This window comes from Numida meleagris, chromosome Z (assembly GCF_002078875.1).
Source record: "Numida meleagris isolate 19003 breed g44 Domestic line chromosome Z, NumMel1.0, whole genome shotgun sequence".
In the NCBI taxonomy this organism is placed as follows: domain Eukaryota; kingdom Metazoa; phylum Chordata; class Aves; order Galliformes; family Numididae; genus Numida; species Numida meleagris.
Window position 1 is genome coordinate 57,486,409 of NC_034438.1, and position 12,132 is coordinate 57,498,540.

General features: G+C 41.1%; 2 protein-coding genes across 15 annotated transcripts in view; one reads left to right on the top strand and one right to left on the bottom strand.

Moving 5' to 3' along the window:
- The window catches only part of SLF1 (SMC5-SMC6 complex localization factor 1), a 44,789-nt gene extending 38,911 nt beyond the window's left edge, over window positions 1–5,878 (bottom strand). For both annotated transcript variants that reach the window (XM_021379717.1, XM_021379716.1), the window contains exons 1-4: window positions 5,638–5,878; window positions 5,405–5,518; window positions 5,180–5,255; window positions 1,992–2,235 (exon numbers count right to left, since the gene is read on the bottom strand). In XM_021379717.1, coding sequence (XP_021235392.1) covers window positions 1,992–2,235; window positions 5,180–5,255; window positions 5,405–5,518; window positions 5,638–5,823 — 620 coding nt within the window. In that variant the 5' untranslated portion in view covers window positions 5,824–5,878. The remainder of the gene's footprint in view (window positions 1–1,991; window positions 2,236–5,179; window positions 5,256–5,404; window positions 5,519–5,637) is intronic.
- Window positions 5,886–12,132, top strand: part of KIAA0825 (KIAA0825 ortholog) — a 235,513-nt gene continuing 229,266 nt past the window's right edge. For 11 of the 13 annotated variants that reach the window (XR_002433187.1, XR_002433188.1, XR_002433189.1 and 8 more), the window contains exon 1: window positions 6,012–6,195. The gene's annotated coding sequence lies outside the window, so the exon portion shown is untranslated. Of the gene's footprint in view, window positions 5,973–6,011; window positions 6,196–12,132 lie in introns of those variants that run through there. The other 2 variants (XM_021379705.1, XM_021379704.1) reach the window with 2 other exon arrangements.

A 12,132-nucleotide genomic window follows, 5' to 3' on the forward strand; every position in this document is an offset into this window, starting at 1 on the left:
AAAGGGTGTACCTGTCCAAGCCACAGGCTGCCAGTTTCTCCAGGAGAATACTGTGGGAGACAGTGTCAAAGGCTTTGCTGAAGTCTAGGTAGACCACATCAACAGCCTTTAGACCACATCAACAACCTGAACAGATGGAAGTCATATTGTGCCAAATCTGGACTATATAGTGGGTACAGTAGGACAATCCAGATTGGCAGTGTACTCCATGGTCTTCAAATTGGTATGGGGCTTGGCATTACTGTGTTGCAAGAGAAAGGCTGTATTCTTCTCTGGCCTGATTCTGAAAGTTTGAGCCTTCAGCTTAATCAGCATCATGATGTAGCAATCAGAGCTGATGGTTTGTCCAGGTTCCAGGAAATCCAGAAGGGTCACCACTTTTCCATCCCAAAAGACAGTGCACATCACTATACTTGCTGAGGGCTGCATCTTCAACTTTTTCTTTGGTGGAGAATTCACATGTCACCACTCCATGGACCACAGTTTTTATTCCAGCTCATAGTGGTTACTACATCTTGTCACCGGCAATGATGTGACCCAGGAAACTGCCACCTTCAGTCTTGTACTGGCTCAGTAAGTTCTGACAAACTTGCACGCAGTGTTCTTTCTGTTCCTGCATGAGCATCTGTGGCGCAAACTTTGTAATGTTTCAATGTTGCCACCACCATTTCCAATGCACTGAAGCTGATATGCAGTTCTGTACACACTTCCTTGGTCGTAATAAATCAATTTGCCTGGATGAACTGATTGAGATGCTCCTCATTTCGTGGTGTGACAGCTGTACATGGCCATTTAGAATGTGGCTTGTCTTTCATTTCACTGTTGCCTCTGCTGAAGTTCCAGCACCCACCTCCTCATTGTGCTCACATTCACTGTTTGGTCTCCACAAACATTCAGCAAGCATGGATGAATACCAGTGAGTGCCATTTTTCCCTCATGGAATAATTCGCCTTTGCTTCTTATGCACTTCTATGTCAGATGCCATTTTGTCTGACTGCCTCTCTGCTGCCATCTGTCACACCGCAACAAAATCTAAGGGAATATTGGTGGGAAGCTTCAACCTCTACTGCCATACCATCAACATCTGCCCCCGACATTGTGGGCCAGTATAATAACATAGGAGGCATTACTTTTGGAGCGGCCCTTCTGTTAGAGAAATACCAGTGTTTCCTCAAAGCTATGGTGGCCTTTATGAGTGAAGGTAATACTTGCTAAAGGCAAAAAATATCTACCTTTTTGTGTATTCTGACAGAATAAAAGGATCCCCATCATTTGTGTCTGGGAAGCAGCTAATAAAAGAGACCCCCTTTTCAACCTGTTTTGCTGACGTAGAAAGAACATGGAAAAAAAAAAAAAAAAGTAGTCCAAAATTTCTCATACATCATTTATTTTTTTATTTCCTTCGTATTTTTATCCATTGCCTTCTGAACTATCTGCATTTACACTATATCAAAAACATCTGTTGCAGTAAAAGTTAGGTCTTCAGAACTACAAATGGCTTTTGTATATACGTAAAACACATAAAACAAGATAAGAGCAGTTCAGATCCTTAAGACTTAGTTCAAGGCTAGCCCAGGTCTTCCAACCAACTGAGATGGTGTAAGTTGTTCTGGCTAACATTTGAATGCAACACACAGACAAAATAAAGCAGTATTCTGAAAAAGCACAAGCTTATTTACCTCATCCAACATCGCATGAGGAATGTTTCTGTAAGCAGTTTACTTAAGATGCTAAAATACAATAATGCATACTATATTTAACACAATACTAAAAGAAACCTAGAAAACCAGTGACATCAAAGAACTAAAGATTTTTTTTTTTTTTTTTTGGTAAATTGTATGGAAGTATGTTGATGAAAATGACTTGAGAGTTTGAAGAGCCAGAGGTTGTTATGGACCAAATTAATGGGGATGGAAGAAAGAAAGACCTGCTCAGCCATATGGTAAATGTTCTATCATTCATTATTTAAACTTTAAGACAAATCCTCCTACCTTCTAATAGGTGCCACTCCTTCATAACCTTCCTTAACAGCGAGGATAACTTTCCATCTGTGGAAGGCCCCTGGAGCACCAGAGTTTTTCAGCTCTTTGCGCCATCTTTTAGGTGCAGATTGCATTTGAGGTGAATAATGGGTGTCTTTTTCAATTTTATATCCCCATTCGTACGTTGCTTCATCAAGCCATCTGCCACTTTCGGCACTATTAATTATGTACTCCTTAGTTAGTATCCACTTTCCTAAAAAGCAAATGAACCGTCAACCACAAAAGATTTTTTAGTGCAGACAAACGGCAATCAACTGAAGATCTACTATAAAATTAACTTAAACCTTTCTTGTGCAAATAAAAACTGGAATTATAAGTACCATTTTAAAAAACTTCTTCCTATTACAAGAGTTCTCATCTTCACACTTTAAATTCAGAAATCTCACAATACCAATGAAAACGATCATTTTGTTTTCTTTTAATGATCAAGTACCCTTTTTCCCTTCCCAGATGAATTACATGCCTATCTGCAAATGGAAGATTTCAGCTTCCCAGATTTTGTTCTTGCAAAGAATCTTGCTTAACCCTTTGTTTTTAATAGAAGACTTTTACAGACTTACATAAACAGAGTTGAGGTGCCTTTGGTGCACTTCTTTGGTATGTAACAATGCTGTCAAAGCATCAAAGCACATTTGAGGTGCTTTTTTTTTTTTTTTGCTGAGGGATTAATTTAATAAATTGAAGAAATATTTTGCCTCTGACAATTAAATATAGGAAAATAAGGATGATGTTTTTAGCATGAAAGCTGTTTCTTTTACATATGGTTTTAGACATTTGTCTTTTTCTTTCAACCTTTTCCTGTCCTTCTTTGGCTCCACACCTTCCACCTCTCTTCTTTTATCTTCTGCACGTATGCTTCTGATACTGTACATAATGATCTTCCCCTTTTTGTCTCTGTCTCCCTCTTCTTACAGGTTCAGGTCATGAGCTGTTGTTAAGTAACCTGCTCCTGTTTTGAAATACTACCTATGGAAGACACTGAAAGAGAAACTGACTTGAATTGTCTCAACGTAATTGGTTTCAGAGAACAGCAGGATTGACTGGCAAAATGTCTCAGTGCAGATGCACAGATGGTACTTCTATATAACCTAGCTTAGGTACCAGCAGACTTATGACTGCAACACGTATGCTGTGCACAACCTGGATGTTAAAAATCTCTTTCATTTTGAAACTTCCATCTCAAAAATTGTATCTGCTAGGGACTTCATGAAGACTGGCATCCTTGTCAGTATTTACATTCAACTAGATGAGTTTAAAAACGATCATAGGAAAAATTACAGTAGGAATGAACACACTCTGTCACCAAGGACAAGAACATTGATTATGAAAAACTAGTGCCTCTTCCATAATTAAGATGTACTAGAAAGTACTTGGGAAAGTTTGTAAAGATAGAAACACAAGAGTTTTGAAATAGCAAGTAGATAGTTTTATCCAATTGTTTTAAATCTCCAAAATTAAAAATAGATTTGATATCTAAAATGCCTATAGTTTTTAAGAGTTAAAATGAAACACTATACCAGAAATTTATCCATATTTTAACATTCTTTCTCTCATGAAAATGTTGGTCTATCTACTCTCTGATATCAGTTTGATGAGAATTTTGTGCTACTACAAGTAATCATCTATGTGTATACCCACATAGGAGCAGCAGTACATGACTGAGAATGCCTGCTAAAATAGTATCTAAGTGTAAACATAAAATCACTCACTTTTCAGGCATCTTTATACTCAAATCCACACTTAGAAACTTCTGACTATAATCTTCTCAATTCAAGACAATCCTTCCCAATAACTGCTTTATCAATTTGTTATAATACAGCATGGGAAAAGTAAAGATCACATTTGAACAGTCAATAAATCAGGACTTTGAAATCCTTTAACTCCATAAGATTCTCAAAATTTATCATAAAGTCCTTCCAGGGAACATATTTTACAGCAAATCTTAAATATCATAATTATCATTCTAAATGCACTTATAGTCACTTGACTGTAGCATTTTAGCATCAGACATTAGGGAAAACAGCAAGAGGAATGAGAAGAGACTTGAGTCAATAAAACGGCAGTGGCAAGAACCTGTAGTTCTCTGTCACTGCCTAAGCAGAAACTTTGTGACAGCAATCTTTAACAATTAATGTTGTAGTGAGTTTGGTATCAAAAATATACTCATTGGTTACAACTGTCTCAACGCTCTCCCTTCTCAAGTGAGCTATCCTAGGGGAAGTGTTAGGTCATGGCTTGAACTGATGATTGAGCACCTGATGAAGGTCTGTGGCTCGCCCAGGGAGTACAGGCAGTGTTTGCACCTGTTCTCCCCACCTGACCAGAAGGGGTGGACCCAGCGTGCAGACACTCTGGGCTTAAGTAAGGGCCAGCCTCTGAAAACAGAGCATCTCTTGGATCTAGCCCGCTTTCTGAGAATGAGTACTGCACAGCCAGAGAGACCCTTTACCAACTGGGTGAGTTTAACTCTTCTTTCTGTATATGACGATTGGCCTACCTGTGACTACTTTGCCTGATACTGCCAAGAACCTCTCAGAAGCAGTTTTGCTTCTTTATAAATGGAAAAGCTGTTCTTAAGTACTCATAACATTTGGATAAGACTTGATATATAAGAAACCTTTGTTTAGGAACAAATGCAGATCAAATTAAAAAAAAAGACATCAGGGTATCACTGTAGAATAAAATAAAAAGGTAAATCTAAGTTTAAACACAAAAGGAACAGAATGAGGAAAAGATGTCTTCTGTAATCCAAAGAATCACATAATTGTAGGGGCTGGAGGGGGGGCCCTAAAGACTGAGCGTGATGCCCTTGCTAAAGCAAGTTCCCTCCAGCAGGTCACACAGGTAGGTGCACAGATGGGTACTGAATATCTCCGGAGAAGGAGATTCCACAACTCTCCTCACCTCTCTGGGCAGCCTGCTCCAGTGCCCCATTACTATGACAGTTAAGAAGTTCTTCCTTACGTTAGTATGGAAGGTCCCTTGCTTTATGGCTTTACACAACTGCAAAGAGTCTGCCTCCACTGACTTGACTTAACTCCCACACGAAATGACTCCCAATTCATGAAATGAATACAGAGATTTTAACTGTTCCTTTCTGTTCTGATTCTTTGACATGTTAGAGCAAACCTACTCACCTGCAGCACAGGCAGCTAGGAACTTTTCACTCTTGCAAAGCTTTTTTGCTATAAGATGTGTGCAATTTCTGTATTTCTAATTAATAAAAAGAAAAAAACACAACAAGAGTTTTATCAATGGAAACATTTACCTTTTTTGGCTATTAATACATAACAGTACATTACTACACAGCATTTTACATTATATAGTCTGCTTTAACTATCACGTGCTTTGAGAAACAATACCTTATTATCAACAAAAACACAGTCCAGCTTGAGTAACATTTCACACAGTGCTTTTTTCTCTTTTTTTCGAAATCCAGTGAACTGGATTCTCCGTTTCTGGCCACCACTCGCCACCTGTTAGGAGGAAACAGACCAAGCAGCACATAGAATACGCGTTATGACGATCGTATTCGTGCTCTCCACCGGCGCTCCGAGGACAGGGGAGGCACAGCACGAGGATCCGCGTTACCCACCGACACGCCGGGAGCTCCCGCGCTGCCGCAGGGCCCGCCGGGGCCCGCCGCAGGCCGAGCGCTCAGGGCCGGTCGCCGCAGCCCCGCCGCGGAGCGAGCCCGGAGGGGCCCTCTCGTCCTCCTCACGGGGGGGGCCGCTCGCCGCCCGCCCCCACGCACGCGGGCCGCGGGGCCGGCGGGAGCCATCCCGCCTCACGCTGCGCGCACCGCTCCCCGCCGCCTTCCCCCGCCCCGCCCCCGGATGTGGTGGTGCGGCCGTTCCGGCCCGTTGTCACTGACGCTCCGCGGTCGCTGGGGCTGCCGCGGCGGAGCCGAGCGGGGAGCCGGGCCGCCGGGTAAGTGGCCCCAGCGGGGCCGCCCTTCCCCTCCCCTGGCCGAGCCGCGGTGCCGAGCGGGAGACGCCCCAAGCCCTCCTCTCCTCACGGCCGTGAGGGCGAGGCCCACGGCGTTGCGCACTTCCCGGCTCCTCGGGCGGGAGGAGGAGGAGGAGGAGGCGGCGGCGGCGACGACGACGACGACGGCGGCGACGACGGTGTGGCAGGCCTCCCCTGCGCTGGGGTGAGGGACGGGGAAGGCGGGGCGGGAGGACTGTGCTGGGAGTCACGCTGGCGCCGCCTCAGAGGCTCGGCCGTGCCTTCTGCCTCTGAAAATCACAACTCTCGTTGCTCAGCAGGCTCGCAGGAGTAGGAACCGGTCTTGCCCGAGACGGTGACAGAAGCCGAGCAGACCGCGGTGTAGGTGCGGTGGAAATGCCGCCTGTAACCCAGGCGTGCTGGTGCTCCATGCCCTGCTCTGCGCCTGTGGAACTCCCAAGGCTCTGTTCCACTGGCACTGGGTGTTGGAGCCCACACTGGGGCAAATTGTCTCCCTTTCCGAATTTAGTGACTTTCATTTTTCATTACAAAGCTTCCTAAAGTAGTTTAACATTCAGATTGTACATCAAGCACAGAATTTAGAATTTAGAAATAAGAGGATTGCAGTTGTTTGTCAAACATATAAGATGTGACTCTTGGTTCTTTGCATCACCTCATGCACGGAATGGGTTGTGCACAAGAAATAATTCAGTGCTTCATAATGAATAAAATAGGCTTTGTAGAATGCCTTTTTTCTTACACCTGCAGTTGAGAAGTTGAAGGCATCCATCCTGGTTCAAGAAGAAAAAAAGACAATTTGAGTTTTCTCCTTAGAAAATTGAATGCTACTCTTTCCCTTTCCATGCAGTTCAGAGGCAGTAGTGGACAGTTCTCTGCACGTTGAGGTAGCTGTTCTTTTTTGAAGTTGTGTAAACTGAGATATGTAAGGCAGAACTTTTTCGAGTGCTGTGTACTTGTCATGGCAGCCTAGGCCAATAGAAGCAAGGTCACCACTGCTGTATAACATAAATATTCCAGGAGGAAAGCAAACAAACACTCCAGAAACAAAAAGCAAGCACTGGGCTTTAGACATCTAAAATTTGGCTGCATGTTGGACACCTGGTTCTAAACCTGTCTGAGCTTCCCAACGATCAAAATGGAAAATTAGATTTACCTGGCTTCATGAGTTTTGTGCTGCTGTTTATAAAGTATTCTGGTACCCCACTGACTTAATGAAAACAATGGTGAGAAATTTATTTTGGATTCCAAGCAATGTTTTGATTTCATGCTACACATAAGACATGCAGTCATGCGCTGAATAATTGTGTGAAGGAAAAATGTTCATCCTGTCTGCAAACTCATTACTATAATAACAACAGGGTAAAGTTAGGCAAAAACTGTGACCGCTTGTGAAGACCCAGTGAAAACAGATTTAGGTTGCTGCTCTTAGTGCTTAATGAAGTTTTTTACCATCTAGTTTCCGTAACATTGGAGCTATATTTTTGTACTCAGTGATGAAGAAGCAATCATCATCTACCTCTGTAACTATTTTATATAGCTGGCACTGAAAAATCTTTTAACATCTACTTGAATATTCTGAATCAAATAGCTTTATTTATTGTTTGCATTACTTGTTTGACAGTGAAAATTAGTTATGTTCTCTACTGTGTACCTGTTTCACCTTTATACCTTCCCTAGTGAGTTGACAGCACTCTACAGGAACTCGTATTGATTCTCATAATTGAAATGCAGGAAATCCCAGACGCGTTTGATTTCCAAGACATAATTTTATGTTTAGACTACACTTAATCTATTGCCTCTAAATAACATTTGTTTGTTACTTGAAAATTTCTCCTATTAAAAACCTAGAGAGAAAAAAGATAAAACTGTCTCAGAGTAATTCATTCTGGGTTTAATTACACTTCACTCTTTAATTATTTTAAAGTTAACTGTTGAATTATTATTAACAACTGTTAAGCACTGGTAGCAGTAGTGCTGTGCCGCAGGGCTCTTAACAGACTGTAGAAGTCTTCAGCGTACAACGGTGTAAGGAAGCCACCTGCTTATGTAATGACTGTTATCTTTGGAAATTGATTTTTTTTTCTTGACTGTGGTACACAAAGTATATGGGGGCAAAAGAAATGAGAAGTCAAGCATTTCATGGCCACCTTAAAATATATTGTTACTGATGTGTAACTTTAAAACCTTAAAATATGTTTTTTATCTTCACTTTGGTGATGTACAGTAAGTTTGGGTTTCACTTATGCTCTTCCTCTATTTTTTGTAACAACTCTAAAATATTTTCTTCTTTTCTATTCTTGCTGTGATCTCATCATAGTAGTTAAATATTTCTTATGTTTTTTCTTATTTGCAAGAGTTAAGATTAGTTCTCATAAATCTAAGGGCCAGACTGTTTAACTGGAGCATTCTCCAGTACCCCTCTGTTTCTTTGTTCTTTTGAGGTATTGGTCAAATATATTGTTTAATTTCTCAGTATTATAAACTATATTTAATCTCTTGATCTCTGGTCTTTAGATATCATTTTTACACTTTTATTATTTTTAGGGCTACACAAATGATATTTCACTTTAAAAAAAATTCCTTATATATATTCATTTTCTCTTTCACGAAAAGAATTCATTTTGTTTCCACTGCCCATCTCTACCAGTCTTCTTTCTGTCTGCTTCTTTCTTTGTTTTGTTTTCTAGAGAGATGTGGTTCCTCTTAGGTCCCTCTGAATCCCCTCAGAAAGTTCTGGGAGAAAATACACTGGAAATAGTGCTTCTGGATTGAGATAAGTACAGGGAGGTCCTTCGCCAATTACTGTCACAGGCAAAACTAACTCAGTGTAGGGAGAATAATCTCATTTATTGCCTGTTACCAACAGACTACAGCAGTAAGAATGAAAAGCAACCTCCCCCTCGTCTGTCCTCTATCTTCTGCTGAGTGGTGCGGAGGAACGGGGAATGAGGACTGTGGTCAACCGATAACTCTTCGTCTCTGCGACTCGTTTATCGTCGTTCTCTGCCCCAGCCCCTTCAGGAGCTCACTGCCCCAGCACGGCTCTGTACCGCGGGGCCCTCCGTTCAGGCACTGCTCCGCGTGGGTCCCTACGGGCGGCAGCTCCCCCAGCCCTCCTGCCTCACCACGATCTCCTCTCTCGGGCTGCAGCTCCCACCCGGGGCTGCTCCTGCGGGGGTACCCGTGGGCTGTGCCTCCTTCAGGCCGCATGCACTGCTGCACCGCGGGCTCCTCCGTGCCTGCACGGGGAGATCTGCTCCGCGCGGTGCCCACGTGCTGCAGGGGACAGCCTGCTCCTCCATGGGCCTCTCCCGCGCTGCGGGGAGCTTCTGCTCCGTGCCTGGAGCACCTCCTGCCCTCCTCCTGTGCTGACCTGGCTGCCTGCGGGGCTGCTTCTCTCCCGTTTCTCACCCCCCTCTCCCAGCTGCTGTCGTACAGCAGTGTTTCCCTCTCTTCTATCTGCTCTCACAGAGTGCATTCGATGTTGCTCATGACTCGGCTCTGGCAGCAGTGGGTCTCTGTTGGAGCAGCTGGAGCTGCTCTGCTATGGAGCCCCGCTGTGCTCTCAGAGACCACCTCTGCTGCCTCTTCTACCAGAACCTGGCCAAGTAATATCTTTCATCGTACAGAGAGGTTTAGTGTTTGACTGATTAACTGCACAGGGTGGAAAAAAAAAAATTGTTAGAGCTGTTTTTCTGTCCTCTTTTTAAGATTTTTTTTCCTACTAATTTTTGTACACTTGTCACTCTCTGCTTGTCTACACACATATATATTTAAAAAAAAATCAGAACAGCAAATTTTGGTCAAACTGCAATCACAGCTTTGGTGTAAAAACCGGAAGCTATACTGAAAAGTCAGTCACAAAAAGAAAAACTGTATAAAGTGTCTCCACACTGCCTTCATGTGGAGAAAAATCTAACTTTGTGTCCTGTTCTAAACCCATTTTTTAAGTCTGTCTTCAGTATTAAGCACTGACTCTGGCTTTATCATAACAGTGAAGGAAAAATTTTAAATTTTCTTCTATAGCGATAAAGCATTACTGGAATTAGAAGTAGTATGAATGTAATATAAATCCACAGAAGCAAGAATAGCTTCTTAGTAGTTCTTCTGTGAATCCACTTCTGGTTTTGTTCATGTGCTGATGAATACAGGAATGGCAGAACATGCACTGTGAAAATGGTTGCTTTTCTTCAGGCTGTACTGACCATGTAAACTCTCAATTATCATAACTTTGTGTTTGTATTCAAAATCATCTTATATGGTCTTTTCAGGAGGAATCATTTCTATTTCTCCTATCTAACCATTTTGCTTACCTTTATTTTATTATTATTATTATTACTATAAGCTCAGCCTTATGTCCTGGCACTCATCTACTCTTCTGCCAGTTCATATCATGTTGATGTGCATTGCTGAGAGACAAACATACATAGCACAGAATGACATTCCACAACTTTTTCAATAACTCTTCCGTAAATGATGCCAAGCTATCTATGCTAGATACATGTATTAGCTCACTTACTAAGGAGTTAGTAAAATGCACTTCATCACTGAACTTCAGTCAGTCATGACTTATAGTAGATTTTCTTGTTTCTTTTCAAAATAGAGCAGGATGATTTGTTTTTTTATCTAATACTTTCCTACCATGCAAAGTTCAAGTTTCTTGTCATTGCGTGACATGAGCTTGTCTGCAGCTGCTTCTTAATCATATTACTGATCTCCTGCCCTGACCTAAATCTGCCATGCCTTCCTGGAATACTTCATCAACCCATTTCCCCCACTGACCTCCCATGTGGGAGATCTATTCTGTTATCTTTTCTGCTATCTATTCTGTTATCTATTCTGATATATTTTTATCGAGGTCCTTTTACCTTTTTTTTTTTTTTGAGAATCCACATAATCCCAATCAGATCACCTTTGTTGATTTATGTGTGTTTTAAAGTACTTTTTTTGTCTTCTGGTTATTATTCTTCCCTAAGTAACTTGTCAGAATGTTGAGTGTATAATGATAGTTGTAATTATAAAATTATATATATAATATATTTATATATATTATATATTTATATATAATAGTAATTGTATGTTTTTAAATAGCAGTTTATATACTCAGAATGTTAAAGAAATGATTTCTTCTCTGTAATAAAAGCAGAACAAAAGAGTTTGATTTCTTATCAAGTTGTTGCAAAGCATGCAAGAGCAAGATTGATGCCTAAAAATGTAGATAAATATGATCCTTTGCTCAAGGACATTATGAAAGCAACTTAGGCCTGATGTGACCAGAGGGGTAACACCTTGCACATATACTTAGTAACTTCCTTGCTGTTTGCTTACTTGAGGTGGGTACAGAGGGTAGGCGAAAGATGTAGATGATTCTGAATGAAAAGAAAAACGTTAAAAAGTAGTTAGGGAGAAATATGACATGAATTTTATAATAGGGAAGACAGTGAAGGTACAGTGAGAGCAAGGCTAACATCAAAATACCCTGCAGTATGTTACAACTGTGGCTATACATTTTATCAGAATGTAACCGGAAGATGGTATACAATTGTAAAATGCATATATCAGACCTATATTTGGAATCAGGGTGGGTTTGCTTGTTTGATTGCTTTCTGGAGTGGGTTAGAAAGTATTTTAGAGATTGCTTTTCTCTGCTTAGTTGCTACATAAGCTAATCTGAAAGCACTGTCATCAGGAGATCTTACTGATAAGCGTTGTATTTCTTACATCCATCTGTAAGAAATCCAAGTTACTGCCAAAGGGAAGCTTGCCCTAGGATACTGGTATATCATTAGTGTCTCTTAAAGGCTATAGTACAATAGTAACTTAATGTGTTCATTGGTACTTTTTTTTTTTTTATCAGAAATCATAATCTTAAGGAGACAGTATTTGCCAAAAATCAATCCAGAATCAACTGTCAGAGTAATACCAAAAAAATAGGTTATATTAATGTAAGAACATATTGCCATATGATAGGGGGGTTTCTGTTCAGATACGCTTTGAGGGTTTGACAGTTTAGCAAAATGTGCTAAGCAACTATCATTTTTTATTTTTCTCACTGAGTCTTGTGAAGAATTTATTTGGATGGACAAGAAATTTTGCTTAATGTCTGTTTCCCATCACACTT